The sequence below is a fragment of the Hypanus sabinus genome, chromosome 3 (assembly GCF_030144855.1).
Source record: "Hypanus sabinus isolate sHypSab1 chromosome 3, sHypSab1.hap1, whole genome shotgun sequence".
NCBI classification, from domain to species: Eukaryota; Metazoa; Chordata; class Chondrichthyes; order Myliobatiformes; family Dasyatidae; genus Hypanus; species Hypanus sabinus.
The window spans coordinates 158,902,682-158,915,635 of NC_082708.1; the positions used below are offsets into that span (position 1 = coordinate 158,902,682).

At 37.3% G+C, this 12,954-nt stretch overlaps 1 protein-coding gene across 3 annotated transcripts in view; it reads right to left on the reverse strand.

Moving 5' to 3' along the window:
• LOC132391804 (eukaryotic translation initiation factor 4E-like) overlaps positions 1-12,954 on the reverse strand; it is a 29,425-nt gene that overhangs the window by 2,671 nt on the left and 13,800 nt on the right. For all 3 annotated transcript variants that reach the window (XM_059965439.1, XM_059965440.1, XM_059965441.1), the window contains 5 exons: positions 12,504-12,610; positions 9,959-10,054; positions 3,948-4,011; positions 1,383-1,496; positions 786-925 (listed from right to left, as the gene is read on the reverse strand). In XM_059965439.1, coding sequence (XP_059821422.1) covers positions 786-925; positions 1,383-1,496; positions 3,948-4,011; positions 9,959-10,054; positions 12,504-12,610 — 521 coding nt within the window. The remainder of the gene's footprint in view (positions 1-785; positions 926-1,382; positions 1,497-3,947; positions 4,012-9,958; positions 10,055-12,503; positions 12,611-12,954) is intronic.

Genomic DNA, 12,954 nt, shown 5'->3' on the forward strand with positions numbered 1-12,954 from the left:
TCCTACTGAACTGGACTCAATTTCAATGACCCTTCATCTCATGTTCTTGATATTTATTGCTTATTTATTGTTAATATTTCTTATTTTTCCTCTTTTTTGTATTTGCACAGTGGTTGTTGTTTGTCCTGCTGGTTGTGGTCTTTCATTGATCCTATTGTTTCGTGTATTTACTGTGATTGCTCACCAGAAAATGAATCTCTGGGTTGTATATGGTGACATGTATGTACGTACTATGATAATAAACTTAGTTCAAACTTTGAAGCTGAAGGAAGCTAATAAAATTATGAGAGGCATACATAAAGGTAACAATCATTTTCTCAGGGTAGGAAAGTTAAGTATTAGAGGACATGCATTTAAAAAAATACTAGGTGCGTGGAACAGGTTGCTAGAGAAATGATGGAAGCAGATGCAATAAATGTGTTAGGTATAGACGTGAATATGCAAGAAATGGAGGAATGTGGATCACATACAGGTGGAAGAGATATAGTTTAAATCAGCTTCTTGTTCAGCGCAGACATCGTGGGGTGAAGAGCCTGCTCCTATGCTAGATTGTTCTATGTTCTCTGAAAGTCTGTAAGACATCTCTATTAAACATTTAATTTAGACCTCAAGGACTTGCTTTGGTTTGCAACATGAACTATTGAAGAAAAAGAAAATGTTCATATGTTCAACAATGTTCAAAACAGCCTCTTACTTGCCACAGTATACATCCATAGTATCTAGTAGTAAACATTTAAGAGAATATGACAAATCTAAGGAAAATGGTATGTCATATGTTCACTTACCCTATATATGTGATAGATTCTCTATTTTCACAATCAGTAGTCCATATAGCTATTTTGTCACCTTTGTTTCTAACATTGACTACTGCACCACAAGCGTCATCACTATGCTCATCAAATGCTTCTCCTATAAGGCACAACAGCTTTTTTTGTGGGGAAGGCAGAAATAGAACAGATAAAGTATTATAATTAGTGAACTGCTGTGATAAGTTTTAAGAACTTAAAGCTTGATAGATTAAAAACCAAAGTACAGGTCTAACATACCCCCAAATTCAATCAATAATCATCCTCTTGATAAGACATTAAACTGAGGCTGAATCAGATAAATAAAATTATGCCTTACAACTATTTTTAAGGACAGCAGCATCCTCCCTCAACTTTTTTGGGATGGGGGTGATCACTATTCAAAACTCGACATTGTAAAAATAGATCTGATAATCAAACTTGTTTAATGCCTTGCAGTATACCAACTGATGGACTCATTTAATGCTTTAACTTTTGCAAGAGCAATCAGTGGTTAAATGTAGGCAGATTTTCATGAGATGAAGTCAGAACTGACAAAGTTAATTGGACCTAAAATTCTGAGGAAAGAATACCTACAGTTTCTAACCAAATGCGATCCAGATCTGTCTTTCTTTGTTGCTTGGAAAGAGTCAGCAGCCATCTTCCACCTCGTTTGTTTTTTTCATCCTCCCACATAGGTTCAATGCCATCCTACATGGAAAATATTATTTTTAAAAAATCAGGTCAGGTAGAAGCTTAAATATAAGTGATAGAATTATAGTTTTGATTTTTTAAACTTAGTTTCAATTTAAACTATTATTTATTGGCAAAATATAGAGGTTCTGTCTTTTGTATCTTGGACATTAATGTCCTGTTATTGGTTATCAACAGCCTAACAGCAATCAATGCAATCTAATTATTGCAAGTGATATTTCCACTGTAATTGTGAATCAACAAATGCATGCAAAATATCTACATAAAATATATTTCTATAACTGTAATATTTGGGGATAAAAACATTCTTTATCTGTACATAATCTAGAAATTCATATTCGATTTGTTGAACAAAGTGGTAGTTCTTTGAAAGGTAAAAGATGTTGCAGTTTAATCCCAAAATATTCTGATCAGAAACAAGAATGGTTCCGAACTTGCAACCTTATAGGCATGTTACGCCCTGAAGGCAAAAGCAAGAGATATTGGATACATGATTTATAGCATTCAATAGGGCCTAAATTTTAGCTAATTTGTTCATTAGAAAAGCTTTTACAACACAGAAACAATGTATTTAACCCAGCAAGTTGAAGTCAGAGCTCAGGAGCTGCTTCCCAGCACTTTTCAACTACTCAGATCAGCACCACCTTCTGGGTCCCTCCTCCTCATGCTTAGCACAATATTTTGGAGCCTTTAGGATGGCATAACATGCCACTGATAACCTCTACATTGATATTAATATGTGTACATACAAAGAAGCAAAGACATCTCAATCCACCCTCAAGAATTGATTCTTGGACTTTGTAGGCTGATTTTTTACAACAACGGGTCATTCCAATTCCTTTGAAAGACATCTTCCACATTAAGCAAGAAACAGAATAGGGTTTTCTGGGTTATTATGGAACACCACTTTCATTTTGTTAAAAACCTCTGCATAACTTGTACTTTTCTATTCCTTACTACTTTTGCATTGAGTCAGGTAATCAAAAAGTTACATACCATCTTGTGGAAATGCATATGGTCTCAGAGTTATACAGAAAGGAAACAGACCCTCTAGCTTTAACTGGTTCATGTAATCAAGATGCCCTATCCAAACTGGTCCTATTTGCCAGGGTTTAACCCACTTCTAAACCTTCTCAATCTATGTACCTAACTGACTGTTCATTAAAAGTTACTGTACTTGCCTTAACCATTTTCTCTGGCAGTTCATTCTACAGAAATCACCATTTATGTAGAAAAACCTGCCATTTTCCTCCTCACCTTAAATCTATGCTCTGTAGTTCATAATTTGCCCAATCCTGGGAAAAAGACAGTGCATTCTAACTATGCCTCTCATGATTTTATATACCACCTCTCAAGTCTCCTACGCTCCAAGGAAAAAAGATCTAGCCTGTTTAACTTCTTCCAATAACACGGTCCCAAGTCCTGTCAATATCCTTGTAAATCTTTTCTACTCTTTCCAGTTTAATAACATTATTCCTAGAGCAGGGTCCTGAAAAAATACTGCAAGGACCACCTTATCAGGGTTGTGTACCAATGCCCTGACTTATGAAGTCCAGTGCCCAAAAGCTTTCTTCATCTTGTACTCTAAGGTTCCTCTGTACCACAACACTCCTCAGGGCCATGTCATTCACTCTGAAAATCCTATCTCACAAGGTTGCATCCTCAGCCCCCTACATCCTATACACTCATGACTGCAAGGCCAGATTCTAACTCCATAGTAGAAGACACTACCATAGAGGGTGGAATCAATATTCTATGATTCAAAGGCAATACGTCCTTTAGCTCACCACGTATTTCACTTCAATGCATTTCTAGAGAAACTTGCTTCTTAAAGAACCTGCCTTGTTACTGTGAGTATAATTTCAACAGAAGGTTGACTATAGGTGACCTTTCAACTAGAACTCATGCTGAATCAAGTACTAAAACTGATCATGTTTGAGATAAAATAGTCAAAAGTGGTTAAATTAGAATAAAAGCTAACTCATATATACAATTTAGCACAAGGATGCTATTGCCCATTTCTTTAATTTCTAAAATTCACATCTATTTCTTTCCCTTTCTTGCACCATTTTCACCACAAACAGTCAAAGTACTAATGGCAAGTAAGAAATAATCATTCAGGTAATGCTATGATAAAAGTTGAGGATGAAGAGAAAAATTTTACAAAGGGCCACTTGTTTTGATATCAGAACATTGTGGTAGATATGATATCAATATTCTTCACTGGAAGCGTTGTCAATGTAAATGACATCCTTTTCCCAATAATTAAATATGGGAGTATTGAGCTCAGCTTGCTGCCAGTGTAGGCTACAAAACTGAATGATGAGCAATGTCATTAATCAACAGAAAAACCCAGGTGATGCTTAATTATTAAGTTATTAGCATGTTTAGGTTAACACTAAATATATTGTTAACTCTGAAATTTTAAAGATATAACTATCTACTTACCTTGAAGAGAGAGTAATCGCAGCCCGATATTAAATTACTACAAAGCTGGATATGATTATAAAGGCTGTGAGATGGAGAAAAGACAAACATTAATCAGAACAAAGGATACAGAAATGTTGCAGCTGTGCTTCGGTGTGAAGATCACCAAACCATGGATATTTCCTGACTTTATGTATTTGTCACATAAGCCAACACTTTAGTGATTAACCTGATTTGTACAACTCCTGTGGGCAAGACCTTAATTCCCATTTCTATCCTCCAGTGACTAAAATTGTCATAAATAAACTCATGAAGATTTTCAACTTGGATTAACAAGAGCAAGTACTCTGTTAATATTCAAGTACTATTCACCTGATGCAATGTCCCCCTCAATTAACATGTTTTCCTGAGTCACAATGTTATTCTGAGGTTTTTGGACTATAACTGCCCCCCACCAACCTGATCATTAGCATTTATGCTTTTGATGTATTTAAAATAGAAGATCAGGAGCATATTCTGTATTTGGTTCTTTGTACATCTTCTCTGTGAGTATCAACTGAAGATATAAACCTGCCCCAACTCAACACACCAGCAAACCATTTACGCTGAGGTGTCAAGTTAATAATTCATAGCCAAATAACATACAAGAACAGCACAGTGCCACAGCCAGCACAGGCACTGCTTCACAGTACCAAAGGCGGCTTCAATTCTGACTTCCAAGTGTTATCTGCAAGGAGTTTACATGTTCTCCCTGTCACGTCATGGATTTTTATTGAGTTTGGCAAGCTAATTACCACAAAAATATGTTCCTCATGTTGAGGTGTGAGCATGTTTTATAATGTATAATGTTTTATATGTAAAACATTGCTTCTGTGCCATGTTTCATAAGCTCACATCTGAAAAGTTAACCAATCTTGCTACCAAACTCTAGCTGACTTTCCGCATACTTCCTTTAAAAAGGACTAAACCCAGTTATTTCCTCAGTGGAGGACAATGAATGATTTAGCTTTCAGTCCTGAATTGAAGCTTTAAAAAAACGTAATTCACAGATAATAGATATTTAAAAAAAAACAAATCAAGTACTAAAGCAGTTCATATCCTTGAAAAAGGTGGACACTATTAGCATACTACCACATCTAGGATTTGATCACTGAAGTCTATGCCACTTCAATATCCATGCAAGCCCTACAAGTACACTACAAGGTGATCTAGTTTACTGCCCGATTTATTTATTAAACTTCAGTACTAATCTTTCAGAAAACACAAACCAGAGATTAGCCAAAGTCACTCACCCTACTTATACAAAGGCTTTATCTTGCTCGTACAGTTATACCATCCTTCAAAGGAAAAGTGCAAGTTGCAAAATTTTGGCACCGTGATTTTAAAGCAAGGCAAAATGACAATTGGATACAATCACAGGCAATAAAAGACAGCCAGACAACTACCATCTACATGCCAGAAAGACAGCCTACAAGGAAAAATGGTTGCCTGATCTTCAAAGCAAAGACTACAGCTATTAATGCAGCTGAAAGAAAAGGAAGCTCAGCAACCGGATGGTACAATCTACTCAGATTAATCACAGCTAAATTTCTGCTTTAAAAAAAGACTGAATTAGACAACTCAAAAGCAAAAATCTTCAAATTGCTCAAACCCAGAGACATGGAATTATGTATATTAAGAGGCTTAAAATTAAGAATAAATTTATTCAAAAGTTAATTTAAACTCAAATGGGAATAGATTGAAGCACAACTCTCTCCTTTCTATCAGGAACTAGAAGTATAGATAGTTTCCCAGGAAATTTCAACTAGAATGTTCAATTAAAAAAAATATTGGTTGAGCTATGGCAATAGTATGACATGAAATGTAACACTCAGATCATTTTATTGGCAAGGGCCAATGAAAAGTAGTTAGGTCTAAGCAGAGCAGCCATTGTGGGAGCATCAGTTGTTGGAGTGGACAGATGTTGAGTGGGGAGATGGAGGCTTTAGCTCAAAACGCAGAGGCTAAGATATGTTTCTGTTGAATTTGTCTATTCCTACCTAGCTAGAGCAGTGAGAATGGATTTGGTGTCAGAGGCGTGTTCTTCTTGCCAAATGTGGGAGAGCTAGAAGACTTCCAGTCTCAAAGTTCAAAAGAAATTAATTACAAAAGTACATACATGTCATCATATACAACCCTGAGATACATTTTCTTGCAGGCATATTCAATAAATCAAATAACCATAATAGAATCAATGAAAGTCATACCAACAGGGTGAACAACCAGTGTACAAAATACAAAAAACTGTGTAGATAGTAATAATAATAATAAATAAATAAATAAATAAATAGATAAATAAATAAATAAAGCAGTAAGTAAAGAGTACATACGATGAAGTGTCCTTGAAGGTGAGCCCATAGGTTGTGGGAACAGTTCAGTGATGGGGCAAGAGCAGTGGAGTGAAATGAAGTTATTCCCTTTGGTTCAAAAGCCTGAAGGCCGAGGGGTAATAACTGTTCCTGTACCTGGTGGCTCCTGTACCTTCTTCCTGATGGCGCAGTAAGAAGAGAGCATGGGTGGTGGATGTCCCTGATGATGGATGCTGTTTTCCTGCGACAACACTCCATGTAGATGTATTAAATGGTGGGGAGGGCTTAACCTATGTTGAACTAAGCTATATCCACTACTTTTTCCTGTAGGATTTTCCATTCAACGGCATTGTTGTTTCCATACCCAGCTGCAATGTAGCTAGTCAATATACTCTGAACTACAGGGAGGTAGTCACCCCTAAGTTGCAAAATGACAGTCAATGACAGTCAGAAGGGAATAGGTATGTGTTTCCCTCACCCCACACACAAGACTCCTCTCAAACTCTAATACCATGCAAGTAGCACCTTTCTAGTTCTTTCCACCTCATGTGCTTGCCTGACATCCCCTTAAATGCATCCACGCATTTCATCGTTCAACATTCCATATACTCCTATGAAATAACTATTCTGAATTACATATTACATTTGCTTGGTCTTCAGCTTTTGGCGCTCCAATCAACCTCCATCTCCTCCAAACAACTACCCATTTTTCTGTATTCTTGAAACCAACAGCTTAATTTTCTCTTTAATAAAAATCCTTAGCTTTTCAGCTTTTTTAAAAAATAGGAACGTAGATTCCCTGCCCTTCTTACCAAATTCAGACTTTCATACTAAATTTTAATCTCATGCTCAATCTACACACTTATTATTATCCTGTAATCAGCTTGTCTTCTATCCAATTTGGTGCTGTCAGCAAATTTTTAAAGACTGAGTAAAAGAACACAGAAACCTGCCCTTCAGCCCAACTGGCCCATGCTAACCATGGCATCCTCCCCGTTAGTCCTAGCTGCTCTTGTTCAGCCACCCACCAAATACTCATCCAAATGCCTCTTAAATGTTGCAACTGTACCCATCCTGACTGCTTCATCGGGCAGCTCATTCCAGGCACTCATTATTCTTTGTGAAAAGAAGTCACTTAAATCTCTCCCCTCTTATCCTCTGTATCTGTACCCTCCCCAACACTGAGGCAAAGACTATTACCCACCACATTATCCATAGCCCTCATAATTTGATAAACTCCTACATCCAAGCAAACTGTCCAAGGAATAACAATCCAGTGTGGTTAAACTAACTATAACTCAGAGCCTAAAGTCCAGGTAGCTTCTTCAAATCTCTTCTGCATCCTCTCCAGCTTGATAGCATCTTTTATTATAATGGGGTGACAAAAAATGTGCGGCCACACCAACCATTTATATAACTGAAGCATTATGTCCCTACTCCTTAATTTGATATCCTGACCTATGGAGGCCAGCATGTTAAATGCCTTCTTCACAATTTTGTGTACTTGCATGGTTACTTCCAGCAAACTGCGTACTACCAAGTTTCTCTGTTTCACAGCACTTGTCAATGCCTAGTAAACACAAAGTACACTGCAGATGCTGTGGTCAAATCAAGACGTACAAAAAAGCTGGATGAACTCAGCAGGTTGGGCAGCATCCGTTGAAAGGAGCAGTCAACGTTTCGGGCCGAGACCCTTCATCAGGACTTGGCAATGCCTGCTATTCACTGTACAAGCCCTACCCTGGTTGGACTGTCCAAAATGCATCACCTCACACTTATCTAAAATGAAATCCATTTGCCATTTCCCAGTCCACCTCCATGACAGATCAGTATCTCTAATAAATACTTCAGATTCAAGACACCAAATCATCAATGTAATTAGATAAAAAAGCAATGATCCCAGCTTCAATCCTTGCAGTGCATCACTTCCCATCTTTCATCAGTTAAAATTGTAATAGTTAATGCCCATATTATGTATATTCTGCAGGCTGGTTTCCCAGCCATATGACTATTTGCCCCTTGACTCCATCTGCTTGGAAGCATAACAGACCAGCATTGCCTTCCAATTTTGTTTAAAATACATGCAATAGAATCTTTTATTTTTTAACTATTCCATTAAAATCCGTACTGTTCTTGTTCAAAGTAAAAACATAAAAAATTTGATCAATTAGTTTCAAAAGAAATAATTCCTGAAGATTTTCTTGAGACCATAAGATATGAGAGCAGAATTAGGCCATTTGGCCCATTGAGTCTGCTCTGCCATTTCATCAGGACTGATCTCATTTTCCTCTCAGTCCCAATCTCCTGCCTTCTCCCTGCATCTCCCACACCCTGACCAATCAAACCTCCACAGCCGCTTGTGGCAAAGAATTGCGGAGACTCATCATTCTCTGGCTGAAAAAATTCCTCATCTCCATTCTAAAAGGACACCCTTCTACTCCGAGACAGTCTCCTCTGGTCTCAGATTCTCACATGACAGGAAACACCTTCACATCTACTCTACTGAAACCTGTCATCATTCGATAGATTTCAAAGCGGTCACCCCGCATTCTTCTGAATTCCATTGAATACTGGCCTAGAGCCATCAAACTCTCTTCATATGGCAAGCTATTCATTACTGGAATCATTTTCATGAACTTCCTTTGAACCCTCTCCAGTTTCAACAGATCTTTTCTAAGATAAGGGCTCATAATACTCCAAGTGAGGCCTCATGGGTGCTTTATAAAGTCTCAAGGTTACATTCTTGTTTTTATATTCCATCTTCTTGAAATAAATACTAACATCACATTTGCCTTCCTTACCACAGACTCAACCTGCAAATTAAGCTTGAGGGAATACTGCACACGGACTTGGTTTATTGTATTTTATCTCCATTTAGAAAATAGTTACCTTTCAATTTCTTCTAACACAGTGCCTGACCATACAATTCCTGACATTGTATTCCATCTGCAACTTATTTGTCCATTCTCCTAATCAAAGCCCTTCTACTTCCTCAAAACCACTTGCCCCTCTAACTATCTTCACATCGTCTGCAAACTTTGCATCAAAGCAATCAATTCCATCATCCAAGTCATTGACATAAGTGTAAAAAGAATCAGTCCCAACACAGACACCTATGGAACATCAATAATCACCAGCACCTAACCAGAAAAGGCTCCCTTTATTCCTACTCTTTGCCTCCTGTCAATCATCCACTGTTTTATCCATGCTAGAATCTTTCCTGTGTGGCACCTCCACACTTTTAGTTGAGCAAATATAAAGGAGGGAAGGGGGAAAAAAAACGAACTTAACCTAGAGCTTTTCTTTTGCTTTCTGACTGAAGCCTCAAGATGACCACTCTGACTCTGTCCACAGTGCTTGCCACTGCCTTCCTGTAATTTGCTCTTGCTAATCGATCCCAAACACCGACTGGTCGCTGGTCAAAGCTTTTTTTTTGTAAATTGCTGCAGAAGTCTGCCTTTAAAATCTCAATTGCTGTCCTGATTAAAAGCTCTCTAACACATTCCCTGTCATGGATTATCTTTTGACAGTATTTTCCATAAAACAGCATCTGTATGTACATGGCCATTTAAAATTATTTCCTTTCCAATTTAATACTGCACATTTCTTTGAACTTTTATAGTAATTTCTAGCCTTGATGCGCCTCTGCTAACTTCAAAGATACGTTTTCATATTTTGACTTACGCCCAGAAGTCTTCCACTGTATCAAATTTGGATATCAGACGCAGATTTGCTTGCCAAGTTTTGTTTTTGTCATTTTTGAAGAACCAAAGTGCCCATCTAGAGATATATTATAGAAAATTAAAAGATGAGATTAGATATAAAGAGCAGCCCTCAAAACTTCTCAAAACCTTAACATTCATGTGAAAACTGAGCTTTGGTGCAGTGAGAGAGACATTTTCTTCTTAATTCCAGAACTTCTGATAAAAATCAACGCCTAAGCACTAGGAAATGAAAACTATTTTGTTTGTTGTTTGAAAGATCCTTCATAATAGAATTTGAAGGAGTCTCAGATTGATTGTGACTGGAAAAATAAGTACCAATCTAACCGAGGCAACAAAACTACAGTCATGATGGGGGAAATCAAAACAACCAATTATCATTTTCTGATGCCATGACTGAGAACACATGGCCATAATGTATTTCAGTCTGATAACCAAGACAGATTGGCTAGAGTTAACTCTCCTAGCCTCTAGTCAAAATTAGGTCAGTATCAAATGAAAAAAGGCCAGAATTCTGTAATCAGACTCTAAAATAGAAAGATAAAAATAAATATACCAATAGTTTTCAGGTCTTGGATTACTCATTATACATATTATCCTGGACTAATGGGATAGTTCTATTCCTGGAGAGCACTAGTTTTAACTGATTCCACCTTGTAGTTTTCTTTCATGAAAACATTTGGAGTAAGTGAAGTGCTGGAGAATAGATTAAAATTTTGCAGATTGTAATACAGATGTCACACAAAAAAAAAGCACTGAAAAATGCAGGAAGAAATAAATGTGTGTTACATATCACTTTTTCAATATTCTTGTTAAATAACAAATGGATTTTTAAACAAAGTGACATTTAGGCAAACACATGCTACAGCAATAAGGTCACCAATAGGTGATCTAATTTGTATCATGTTTTTGGATACCGTAAATTCCAGTGTATAAGCCAAGCCCAAAATTTTGGTCCTAAAATTAGGGGGTCGGCTTACACAGAGGGTGCCAACTTCGGAAAAATGAATACACTGAAGACAGGTCGTATTTATTGGCTGTTTTTGAGTTAAATTGGTTCCACTGTCAACGCATGAAATCTTTGATTTGTTTAAACTCAGATCTCGTGGCTGGAGCACAGATGTTAAACCACCGGAGATGACCGCAACGTCCGTATTTTCAGCTTTCAGTGCTGCTTTTGTCTCACCTGACAACTGCGCTTTGAACATGTCCCAGACAAGTAGCGACTTTTCCCTCCTGACGCCTTCAGGACATTGATGCCACACATCTCTAACCGACTTCAAGTAACCTGCTTCGTCCATCCAGCAGCATTCTTGGACATAAGCAACACCCTGCAGGAGTCTTCTGAGCAACCTTCGTGTTTTTTAATCTCAACACAAGATCACGTCTATTCATAAATCGGGTGCACCAACTTCGCATAGCTTTGAAATTTTCGCTGACTTCACGGTGTTTTTCGTCCCATTTCAACGCTTGAACTCGAATCAATTCTCTGGTAACAATGTATCCTGACGATCACTGGTGATTCACCCACTCTAAAACTTTTTCTTCCAGTTCTGGCCACTGGCATGTTTTTCCGCGATTTGCACATTTCGTCTTTGGCATTTCCCTCAATGTGTTCTCTACCTTTCTCCACTCTCGTTTGCACTAAACTTCTTAGCAGCTGCAGAATTATTCGCTCCTTTAGCAAAATCAACAACCTTCAGCTTGAAGCCAGCATCATATCGCATTTGTTTTAATCTTTTGTACATAGTGGTCACAAACTCAATACTGAGTACACATACTGATCCCGCCATCCCATGTTACGTCTTAACGAGATTGCAATGGGCGCTAAATTGTTTCACGGGGGTTACATTTCAGAGGATTCTTTTCCATTGGAAACCTAATCCAAAATTTCTCTCCCTGATTTATTTATTAAGAATTCACCTATAATGCTCTACAATACGTAGGCCTGTTTTCTTAGCAGGTACTGGTTCACAAAATTTCCGGGGTCCGAGTACCGACATGAGAAATCTTGTGATCTTTTCTGGTTAAATCAAAAACCTCTACAAAAGGGGTTGGCTTATACAAAGGTAACATGAAAAAGTCACTTTTTTAACCTTGAAAAGGTGGGGGGGCAGGCAGCTTATACTCCGGAATATACGGTATTTCAGATCCCATGACCATGGACCTCAATTTAATGTCCGAAACACAAGACAACATCTCAGATTACCATGAAGTGGCCAAAGTATTATGTTGCCCTAAATGACCATAAGGAAGAAACTTTTCCTGTCAGAAAAATTCCCTGCCTCAATATTGGTATTTTAAGTAATAAGCCATAAATCTGGTAAAGAAAAAAATTGCCTGAAAATGGCTTTAGAAATATTCATAGGCATCTACTCTATGGGCATTTATATATCCAACCCATGTGATGGGATACATTTCAGTGTAATTGATATTAATTCATAAATTGCATTAAAACTGGTCCTCACTTTGAACTTTTGCATCAAATCTTATGCTTGTTGCTTTACCTATTCTGTAACGGATGTTTTATGTAGTGTTCAGGCTTTCCTATTTCTTGAGTTGCTGTTTCAGTTTTACCTTCTTCTTCTGAAGGTTGGGGTTGTGTGGTGGTTTCCTACACAGAAAAAAGAATGACAAAAAAAAGTAAACACTTCTTAATACAGGTGCAACTAACATCACCGAAAAAGTTTGTGACAAACTGAGCACTAATAGGTTAGCTAGACATCAAACTTAATAACTTAATTCAATGCTTAAATAATTGTTTATAACTTTTACTGGAATATTAAATAAGAACAAGATCCACACATGATCAGTATACTTGGAGCAATTGCTGAAAAGAATCTAAAATGAATGGTTCCCAAAGAGATAAAATTATAGAATTCCTCTTTTTTCAGCATTAATGAACCCGTTCTTAACTGCCTACATCAAGATTAAAAATCCATGAATAACTCTGTTGAT